The following is an 11,135-nucleotide window of genomic DNA, read 5'->3' as shown; positions in this document are numbered from 1 at the left end:
AGCGGTAGAGCTGAATAATTTGAAAGCGACATGATCTATGATCTCGATGCGCTAAACTTTCTGCACGTGTCTCAAATGACGTGCACTATTGAATTCTGTCGTTTGTTCAGCGCTTATATATAGGAACAGCCTCTGCCTTATGACTGAATTCAGGTTTTCTCTGCTACTCAAATATCATGCGCCGCTCACGCTGAAGAACCTCCCACTTCTGGCTTAAAAGAGATTCGCATTAAGGTTGATTCGTTACGGATTCCTGCCAATTACGCAATCCAGCGCAACAAAGTGACCCAATTAGTCGCCAGTCTCGCTCAATTATTTACATTTGTTTCTGCACGCGTTTCATGTGAGCTGAAAAGAAATAACTGAACTCGGACCAAACTAAAAATCCTAATAAAAAATCGCTTAATTTTTCGGGCATGAAATTATTAGTATCGAATGGTTACTTTCTCACGCGCTGATTCGCTTTGTTTTAAGCAGCTTCTGGAATTTCGCACCAGCGATGGGAGGTGACAGAAGACTCGATTTAAAATTTTGGTCGCCACTCTTAAATACCCTAATTGCATGTTGGTTGTGTGGGGGTGGCCCAGTCGTTACAGTTCAGCAGAGTACTAGGTTAGGAGCAATGAGCTATGGGTTCGATCCTAACTTCCTGTTGCAGATCTGGTTAAAATCGGCGATGACGCCGAGTGGTTAAGCACAGCAAAATTGGAGCAGTGAGTTGCGTGTTCGAGAGCCGCAACAAGCTTTGAATGTTCTGCGACGTTCAGAATCTGCGACAGGTCTAACGGCCTAATAAACGCTGACACAGCTACACTACTAATCCATTAGGTAATAATTTTGCAGCCAGATATTGAAAATTAGAAAAATTTTAAACGTGGCTGATAGTATTCTCTGATAGTATTCTTCAAAGATATATACACTTTGGATTCCCGGTTAACTTATAGTGTTGTATGTTAATATTAATTAAAACTTTACAACAGAAGTCGGCCACAGGCAAACGCGTTCTGAGACTGGACTGTGAATCTCTAGTCCTACGGCCTCTATATTTCTGTTAATTGATCATAATTCACTCATTCGCAATAAGTTAGATATTACTAGTATTATGCTTCTATTTTTCCTCTAATTTTACCTCCCTGAATTTATGGGCACTTCCCTTCGTGGACAAAATGACAGGGCTTGAATATACCCCTGGCTAGTCCAGTTTAACTTCAGGATGTAGCATTTATTTTCTTAACTGAACGTGTTTATGGAAGCGATTCGCTTCGACCAGCTTGGTAGTGCTATTCTTTTATATGGTAGTTTATTTGAACATCCTCAGTTGTTCACCGTATCACTTGATTTTTACTTATAGCTTTTTTATTTCATTTGAAGTTGACACTTGGTTTGTAATCGACTAATCGATCTCTTATGTTTGAATTATATAAAAAATTCGTTAGTCTGAAGCTGCCTGAATCATTTCTGTGTCCTATCACAGTCGCGTCACGTGGATATCCATTGGCTGGTGACATTTGATCTCTGTTTGAGTTGCCATGCGGCTGCTGCTCCAATGAATGCATCGTTCAAATGCCTTCTGCGGTGTCCTGAGCTGAGACTTTATCACTCTATCTTCTCAGGTTATGTGAGGAAGGACTGAAATTATGTCTCAAGCAGTCAAGCTTCAATAAAGAAGACAATTTCAATTTTTTTTCTCCAAAATATTGTACCTGTGATACTCGGTGAATGTTTTCCGAAAAAATATCATTTATTTCATCCCATTGAAGTTGAATCATCAAGGACAAGAGTAGTCACGATTTTTGAAAATTATCAGCGCATACGGTATTGACGATTGTAAGAAATTTGATTGTCTTATTTTGCAATGTTTTCATTTCAATCGTTGTTTCCAAAACATGAAAGATTTCCATTCATTCTTGAAACCTTCTTTATTCTTTGTGAACATAAAACTCATGATAAAAGTTGAATATGTGAACTCGTATTATCGTATAGATGGAGCCTGGAGAGATATTCACAGTCTTTCCGAGTTTGTCGAGAAAGAACCAAAAACTTGCTGATTTTTCTGTAGTTGCGGAGTAATGAGTTCTAAAGTTCATGTATTTATATAAGGGCGCACAAATTAAATTATTCTCAAGAGAGAGTCAGTGCTCAGTTAAAAGCAAGTTGTGGACGATGATGGCTGCAAGTTTCTTTGCTCTGTGCCTGCCTTGGGCAATTTACAAATATATATCGTATTTATAGTTAGATATTCAACATCGTTAGTATAGATAGGTCATAGGTGTGGTGAGAACTGAGAAAACTTCGAAGCCGGAAGCTCCTAGTGCTTGTGGGGTTGTTGTGGCTTGTCTCGAGGCTGCCATTGCCAATGAGGCAGTGCACCGATCATAATTCATGATCATCGATCTCTGACTCAGACGGGAACGCCGGCTCTTCTGCTTTGACGAGCCTGCTTCCGTGACATCAACAGTTTCGACTGTCGAGAACTCCTCATACGTCATAAGTTCATAACTTCATAATCAAGTTAGCAACTAAGGCATTCACACTTCACAAGCTGACAGCCTGACCCATATAGGCCTAGACTATCATTGCCAGTTGCTGATGGCCTCTAGTTGAAATTTATGCAACTATTTGTATATTTTTAGTTTTGCAATATTTTGATTATTATATAGTTCAGGTTCAGGAGGAGTTCAGAATTTTGAACATACTTTTACTGAAGAAGAACAAACAAGATATTTTTTAATCTTCTTTAATTTCTGAGTTTAATGAGTACTGAGTAGGTACCTAGTCTGGCTAGTCACTAGTCAGTTGAGTAGACCAGTGAAGTGTCATGGAAACCATTCATACCACTATTATCAAATAGAAATCATAATGAAATCTGAAGTTTAGTTGAAAATTAAATATGAACTGGTTTCTAGAACTCTCCTATTTCCCACTGTGCACTCTGACTCAAGTTGTCTCCATCAGGGCATGCTCTCAGCTCTCCAAACTGGCTGCCAGCTCAGCTCTCATGTTCTCAGCTCTCCAAACTGGCTGCCAGCTCAGCTCTCATGCTCTCAGCTCTCCAATTTTTAAAACTTGACCTACTTTTGATAAATGATGTAGATGTACTACAATTGGTAAGATCAAGAAAAAGTTACCACGCTTAAGATGTGGACTCTTAGGACATTATGATTAAGGACAGTAGGACTGACTGAATGAACAGTGAACACAATGTGAGAGTCTGAGACTGAGAGGTATGTTGATTTGAGTGTCAGCAGGGTGCGAAGCACCAAAGTCGGAACAGTGCAGTTATGAATATTGAATGGTAGAAGCAAGACTAAATGATTAGTCTTAGAGCTCCAAGTAAATAGTTAAGGTACCACTGTACTGGGTCTTCTATAATGTTCTATTTACTATCAAATTCCACAATGTTGGCCAGAACTATGGTGTTAATGACAATGACATTAGGGATGCTCTGTTTTTGTAAAGAGCAGTCCATGGATTACACATCAAGTTCTAACCCTAAATTAGCATTTGAGTATCATTAACATTAAGCTTCACTTGTTTTGCATTAATCCAGTATTGTTAATTGTTACAGTATTGAACCATGTAAACATTGTCCTTATATAAAATTAATTACATCTAAGGTTGAAATGGCAGACATACTTTAGTCAATTAAACCAGCCACAGCAATTAGGAATCCCACTGCCAAAGTCTGAGGCTTCATGCTGCACTTGCAGTGATGCATCTGACATTCTTGATGTTTAGGCCCTCCTCAGTTGGTGAAGAAGGGCTTTCACTAAGTTGTTACATATCCTTGAAAATTTCTGCTAACTCTCCTTTGTTTCTCATTTCAGACATGAATTCCGTAGATATTGTTATCTGATCAAAATCAAACTTGGCCTCTTATTATTAAATTTACCGCACTACGTATAGTATTCTGTAAAGCAAATCTCAATACTCAAAATTCCAAAACATTGAATTAATTAATATGTTTGCTAAAAATTTTTCATCACTTAAAAGCTCAATAACATCTTTTGATTTAAAATTCACTAGTTTATTTAATCAAAGACAAGTTGATAAGCTTCAAAAATGTCATGAACAATCCTGTTGTAATTTTAGCCTAAGCCAGAGACATCTTCAAACCTCAGAGGAGCTCATTATGGAAGAATATGGAGAACCTCAGCTCGTCGTTAAGAAAAGATCTGTGGAACTGCCTTCTCTCAAGCCTGGAGAGGTATGGTAATAATGTGATGAGTTGATCCTTTACAAAATTTGATCCATTATTTTACTTATGATTCACCATATCACTTAACTTTTTTGTTTAATTGTATTTGTGTGCTAATTTGAATACATATTTTTGTCACTGAATGCCCTTAAAACAGAATAAATAGAATAAAAAAGTTTCTCTTTAGCTAACTGTGTAATCTATCATTTATACATATATTATACTGCAGATTCTTGTCCGTGTGTTGGCGAGCCCCATCAACCCATCAGACATCAACACCATCCAGGGCATGTATGCTGTCAAGCCTGACCTGCCTTGCATTCTGGGCAATGAAGCTGTTGCTGAAGTCATTCAAGTTGAATCTCCTTCTGGGTGATTGTCATTGTATAATGATAATATATTTGTATATTACTTTTCATATCACTACCATTTTCAATCATTTGGATTATAGAACAATTCATGATGTTCCATTAGTAGTGACGGTTAATGCTTCATTGCAGTTCTCTTGAAGTTGGGAACTGGGTCATCCCAAGCTACAATGCTTGGGGAACATGGAGAAGTCATGCCATTGCTGAGTCTTCAGATTTTATAAAGGTAAGAAAATATGATTATGTATAGCTACAAAACATTTTCCAATATTGTTTTGTATAGCTACAAAACAATATTGGGAAATATAGAAGAGTTTGTTGTTCTGACTATTGAAGCTTGTTATTATGCTCAGAATTTGCCTTAAGCAAAGCCTCAATATCTTGTTTTTTTGCATGCAATGCTTGATATCAAGTTTAGACAAATAATAATGTGAATTTTATTTACTGGCAACTGGCTGTTGAATGATGTTTTTATGATTTCAGCTACCATCAGGAATGGATCGCGCTGCTGCTGCTACACTCGCAGTTAATCCTACAACAGCCTACAGGATGCTCAGAGACTTTGTTGACCTCAAGCCTGGTGACACGATCATCCAAAATGCTGCCAACTCAGCTGTTGGTCGCAATGTTATCCAAGTAGGGCTCGTTATTTATGAAGATTTACAGAAATTAGTCACAAAATAAGGTTTTTTAAGCCATATTTTTACAAATGGGGAATAAGATCACAATTTTGATCTTCCTTTTAAGTGATTGTCTGGCAAACTTAAGTTTGGCACTTGGTACGAGTATTTTGGCAATATGTGGTAAATTTTTATTGATTCTTTCACACATTCCAATTGATACCAACAAATATAAATATTCAACATTTCTGGGAGGCAACTGTAAATATCTGCTTTTCTGAAGAACTTGGTTACATTATAAGTTCTGTTTCTCTGTTTGATGTCTTCATGTAATCTTTTCACAAGACTATGGCGTAACATGCCAATAATGTATAAGAAAGAATTCTTCTTTTGTTGAAAGTTGTGCTCCCACTATGGCTACAAGTCCATCAACGTTGTCAGAGACCGGCCAACAATTGCTGAACTGAAGAAAGAGCTCACAGACTTGGGCGCGGACGTTGTGGTGACGGAGCGGGAGTTGAGGTGATGATCATCTGGGGGCAATACTTTAAAAAAAGTTGATAGATCGTAAGTTCATCAGCCAATCATTGACGGCCTTTCAAGCAAAATCCACCAATCATAGACAAAAAAATAGAGCGTAAGTACTTATGTTCACTTAGTGAGTTTTGAAAGTATGGCCCCTGACTGATAGTAATATTCACATAAATCGGTGACTGATATTCACAGATTTACCAACTGTCCATATTGATATTCACATATTTACATTATGCATTCTAAAGTGTCTGTAATTGAGCAACCGTAGATACAGTACATGTCATTTTGGTTTCAATTACTACTAATTTACTTCTGAAGAGAAATTATGTCACACAATTTATTCTACAGAATTTTAGGACCTGCATTTACATTGCATTGGAATATTAGTGTCACAGGGCAACGCGATATCATTAATGCTCATCAATATCATTTTTGCTCATCGCGTGAAATTTACCTCAAAATAATGATGGCAGCAATATTATATACCTTTACCTTGCTTGTAATAGCGTGCATCCAGGATTTTTTAGAGAATTTATGAAGAGAACTAAGTAGTAAAATGAAAGAAAACATTAAATAGAAATAATTAGTCTGTTATTGTAGAATTTTGAAAGGTAGATATTCTGGTAAAGAAGGTAAAAAAATCTGTATGGTAAGGCTTCTTCTGAAAGGATTCTGGAAGATAAAATTATTGTAAATACCAGAGGTTACTTAATTTGTTTTAATTAAATTCTCTGTCTTATTTTATTTGATTGACTTGTAAAGCTATTCGTATCAGGAGAAATTTTGCTGATTGTGCCTGGCATTTTACCCTCACAGGAGTAAAACGTTTTTATGTCTCTGGACCAACTGCCTCACGCTATGGGTCTGACTTTTCAAAACATCATTTATAGTGGTACTAATATGTACAGAAAGCATAGAAATTATTATCATTAAAGAGCTGACAAAAATATTTGCCTTCCTCTTTCTCAGTATTGTTTCACTGCAAACTTCATCGTCATTACTACTTTGCCTGCTTTAAATACATTAGTAACATTATATTAATGTCAATAAGATCCTGTTTGCATATGTACCGAAAGACACCGCCCGCCAATTATTCCTCAACTTATTGTCCCTCAGAACTGACCGCAAGATCCGACAAATGGACAAGCCAGCGCTTGCCCTGAACTGCGTGTCTGGCAAGAGCGCCACGGAACTGTTGCGCCACGTGCAGGATGGCGGGGTGCTGGTCACCTACGGGGGTATGGCGAGACAGGTACTCATGCCTTGACTGCATCTTCGGTGCACCCTATTATGGCATAGGTAGCTGCATCGTATACCGCCTACCAGAGAAATGATGACAGGCTAAAGAAAGACTTTCAAACAATGATTTTGTATAAAACTCTCATTTGAACTCTTTTAATTGCTTTGATGTGCAAGATGAGACGATTTGTAATGATCCTCCTCTTATTTCAGCTCAAGATTTTAGGATAAAAATAGAGGTTACGGTATCCTATGCTTGTATGCAGGATGCTGGAATAGTGTGAAGTATTGGGTTGGAGGAAAGCTTTCAGTAACATCGCAATGAGCTTGAGAGAATTTCTTGATTGGTGCTGTTCGCGCTGGTGTTAGTATTTATCGGGCAAAATTTACTATTATTTTAGTTTTATTTAGTACCTCCTCAATGGGCAATGTAGCCCAGACTGATCGTGATATATGCTATAAAATGAAACTTTGTGCTTTAGAATGGCCAGGAAAATCTAGAAAATAGCTCATTAGGAGTTGATATTATTTTACTTTACATTTTCAGTAGACATAAACGGCACAAAGCCACATGAGCGGAAAAATCAGTAAGACACATAAAGAGGTATTGTGTGATTTTTCGTCAACAAATAAATTTTTTAGCTGATATTTCACGATGCGTTTGCGTTCAGCCTGTGACGGTGCCCGTGGGTAGCCTGATCTTCAACGACGTGCGGCTGAGAGGATATTGGCAGACGCGGTGGAATCTCAACCCAGACAACCAGAGCGCCAGACAGGAGATGCTCAACGACCTGTGCGAGCTTTTCAAGCAGGGCAAGGTGAGCTGGTGGGAGTGTTTGCTCTCTGGCGCTATGTATTCTTATAATCAGAGCATCGCATATCATTTTATGATATTTTCCTAGGAGAGAGGCGGTGAGTCGCGTTAAGCGACTATTGTGTTTTTTACCAAATCAGAATCACTGTTACATTTTGTAATTTGTCATGAGACTTGTGATTACGTGTGTTTTGCTTCATATTTTGATAGTTTTCTTTCCTGAATCTTGGTTTGATTAATATAACTTTAATTATCTATTACCTTCACTATTTACTCTCACTCTTAAGCAATAGTTATTATTTGAAGATAACTGGTAGTTCTAGTGTCTCTCTGGGTATTTTTTTTTTGCAACCTTTGTCTCTCGGGTGTCACTGTCGCGATGATCTTCCTTGTCAAATCATCCGTAAAAATCGGTAAAATTCTTGGACTTACTCTGTACAGAAAATCCAAGGTCGTGCAAGAACTTACATGGTAATTTTACTTGGTTACTTTATTCATGTAAATGAGTCCATGGAATGATGCTTATTTGCGTGCAGAGTAAATTTTTTTTTTTTGTAAAACGGAAATTTGTTTAGGAAATTTGATTTTATTTTTTTTTCAATTCTTTGACTTGTGTATGTATAAATCTTTACCAAATATTCATTTCATTCATGGTTCCTAATTCATGCGGAATTTCTGACATTCGACCATCTCAGCTGACTCCCCCGCCGTACAAGTTCGTCCACTTCAGCGACTACCAGACGGCCCTCAAGGACGCCATGCCGGCGGAGGGACAGGTGGGCGCCAAGCAAATTCTGGTCTTCGACTAGCGCCTCACTTGGCGTCCTCGCATCAACCCTTCGTTCAGGGTTACATGAACGGTCGCCAGCGCTGTACTACATGAACGCCCTGCAACTTGAGTTCCCGTTGGTAGACGCAGGGTTAACCTTTGTCTACTGACGTTTGGATCAACCTTTTGTCTACTGACGGTTGGATTAATGACGGTAGAATTAACCTTTGTCTAAAGGAATAAATATGTAATATTTTGATAGTTTTTTGTTTTGGTAGAAAAAGTTGAGCATCTTGGTTACACATAGTTTTAACTATAAAATTATTCGATTATTAGTTATATGTTTGCTAGGAAAAGTCGTGGTGGATTTTGCATGGTCAAGCAACCTATTTTTCTCTCAGACTCTGTTTCTGTTGTTCTTCACACAATTCGTCTCTGTTTCTGTTGTTCTTCAACTAATTCGTCTCTGTTTCTGTTGTTCTTCACCCAATTCGGCTCTGTTTCTGTTGTTCTTCACATAAATCATCTCGTTTCTGTTGTTCGTCACCTAATTCGTCTCTGGTCCTATTGTTCTTCACATAAATCTTCTCTGTTTCTGTTGTTCTTAACATAATTCGTGTCTGTTTCTGTTGTTCTTCGACTAATTCGTCTCTGTTTCTGTTGTTCTTAACATAATTCGTCTCTGTTTCTGTTGATATTCACATAAATCTTCTCTATTTCTGTTATTCTTCACATAATTCGTCTCTGTTTCTGTTGTTCTTCGCATAATTCGTCTTTGTTTCTGTTCTTCCTATAATTCGTCTCTGTTTCTGTTGCTCTTCACATAATTTGTCTCTGTTTCTGTTCTTCACCTAATTCGTCTCTGTTTCTGTTGTTCTTCACATAAATCTTCTCTGTTTCTGTTGTTCTTAACATAATTCGTATCTGTTTCTCTTGTTCTTCGCATAATTTGTCGCTGTTTCTGTTGTTCTTCAACTAATTCGTCTCTGTTTCTGTTGTTCTTCATCTAAGTCGTCTCTGTTTCTGTTGTTCTTAACATAATTCGTGTCTGTTTCTGTTGTTCTTTGCATAATTCGTCTCTGTTTCTGTTGTTCTTTTGTTGTTCTTCACCTAATTCGCCTCTGGTTCTGTTGGCGTTCGCATAAATCGTTTGTCTTCGCCTAAATGTCAGGTAATTAATTTTCAACTGACATTTCTTTAGTATTTGTTGCTGAATTTTTTGTTTGGTTTGGACGCTGACTTGACTTTTTTCCAACTAGGCAGCTAAGAGCGTGATGGCTAAAAAATTTGTCGATTTGTTGTTAACATTTCCAACATTTTGCTCACTTTTGCTCTGTGCAATTCTCTTTGTTACTTGATGCTCTGATAGCGTATTTGTTAATTAGTCGCTGCTAATATCTTGCAGTATGCCATGATAAACTGTTAATAATTTGACGGTATAATTCATATGGTAGTTGTACTATTAGATAGTTTGTACTCAAAATTAATGAAAATTTCAAATTCATTTGAGGTAAAGTACCTTATATACACTAGTTACTGTTATTTTCCATTGCAAGTACGGCATTTTGTGTGTTTTGTTAGAGTTTTCAGCTGCGTTTTTATTTAACAGTTTATTTGTTTCAACCTGTTTTTGTGATTTGCAGAGAATTTATTTAATGAATAATGTGCCACTCGATCTTTGTTTTGATATCCAAAATTAATCTTACAACAATTCCACTCAGCTTAGCCTTAGAGAAATAAAATTAGACTCGGCTGCAGTCTGGCAGTATAACAACTAGACTGCTGAACTCTGGTAGTAATACAATTAGACTCTGCTGTAGACTGGCAGGATAATGATTAGGCTCTGCTGCAGTCTGGTAGTAATACGATTAGACTCTGCTGCAGTCTGGCAGTAATTCTACACGGGCAAACCAACTCTCCGGATATCGATCTCCTCGATTTGCTTGCTCAGTTATTATAACGTATGAAGACTACCATTGCGCCTCCTATGTAGAGTACATGAAACTTATAAAAAGTAAACATGAGCAGATAAACCTATCTATTTACAATTTCGAGGGGATGGGAACTGTTAGCGGCGTTTAAAAATTACTTTTTAAAGATAACACTTCTGAAGAATCCAGTGTCTTCGATGTGACACATGTACATTGAATTTATACTTTTATTTTCTAATGTTAGAAAAAATTATTTTCAAACTTTTTTAATATATCAAAATTTCGTAAATTTTCAAAATTATTTATTCTGTCAACTGATTCATGCAGTGTTTCTAACTTTACGCAAGTGTGCAAAATTTCAGATCGATTGGACAGGTAGAAGTGTGTCAAATTTCGATAATAATAGATTGTTCCTGAGCGCCCTACCGCTGAGCTCGCGGTGTCTGACTGCAGGTCTCAGTTGTGTGGTTAAGTTATTATGTAGGTAGGATTCCTTACATTTCCCTTCTCTGTCTCTCTCGTGCGGGCGGCCGACGTCCCGTGTAAGCGACCTCTTGTTCGAGTGTCTTCGTTTCTGTTACTTTTCACCTGTCCCTCCTTGTCACTTCTTCTCTTTGAGATGCTAACGCTGCTTCTTTCGAGCCAGCTTCAGCGGGCTGGAC

The 11,135-nt window shown here is 37.6% G+C and overlaps 1 protein-coding gene across 1 annotated transcript; it reads left to right on the top strand.

The window, feature by feature from the left end:
* Positions 1–3,826: 3,826 nt before the first annotated feature.
* On the top strand, positions 3,827–9,638 carry LOC108668091 (enoyl-[acyl-carrier-protein] reductase, mitochondrial). Its single transcript, XM_018155236.2, has 8 exons — positions 3,827–4,207; positions 4,428–4,570; positions 4,699–4,792; positions 5,050–5,202; positions 5,587–5,708; positions 6,837–6,972; positions 7,631–7,777; positions 8,469–9,638. The coding sequence occupies exons 1-8, from the start codon at positions 3,962–3,964 to the stop codon at positions 8,580–8,582; spliced, it is 1,155 nt and encodes a 384-aa protein (XP_018010725.1). The 5' UTR covers positions 3,827–3,961; the 3' UTR covers positions 8,583–9,638.
* Positions 9,639–11,135: the final 1,497 nt, after the last annotated feature.

Source organism: Hyalella azteca, unplaced genomic scaffold, assembly GCF_000764305.2.
Source record: "Hyalella azteca isolate HAZT.00-mixed unplaced genomic scaffold, Hazt_2.0.2 contig9897, whole genome shotgun sequence".
NCBI classification, from domain to species: Eukaryota; Metazoa; Arthropoda; class Malacostraca; order Amphipoda; family Hyalellidae; genus Hyalella; species Hyalella azteca.
The sequence above is the reverse complement of the archived record's forward strand: the minus strand, read 5'-3'. Positions and strand labels throughout refer to the sequence as shown.

Coding starts and splice junctions, on each gene's coding strand:
- LOC108668091 (XM_018155236.2), top strand. CDS start 3,962: ATGTTTGCTAAAAATTTTTCATCACTTAAAAGCTCAATAACATCTTTT. Junction 4,793..5,049: donor AGTCTTCAGATTTTATAAAG/GTAAGAAAATAT, acceptor TTATGATTTCAG/CTACCATCAGGAATGGATCG. Junction 7,778..8,468: donor AGCTTTTCAAGCAGGGCAAG/GTGAGCTGGTGG, acceptor CGACCATCTCAG/CTGACTCCCCCGCCGTACAA.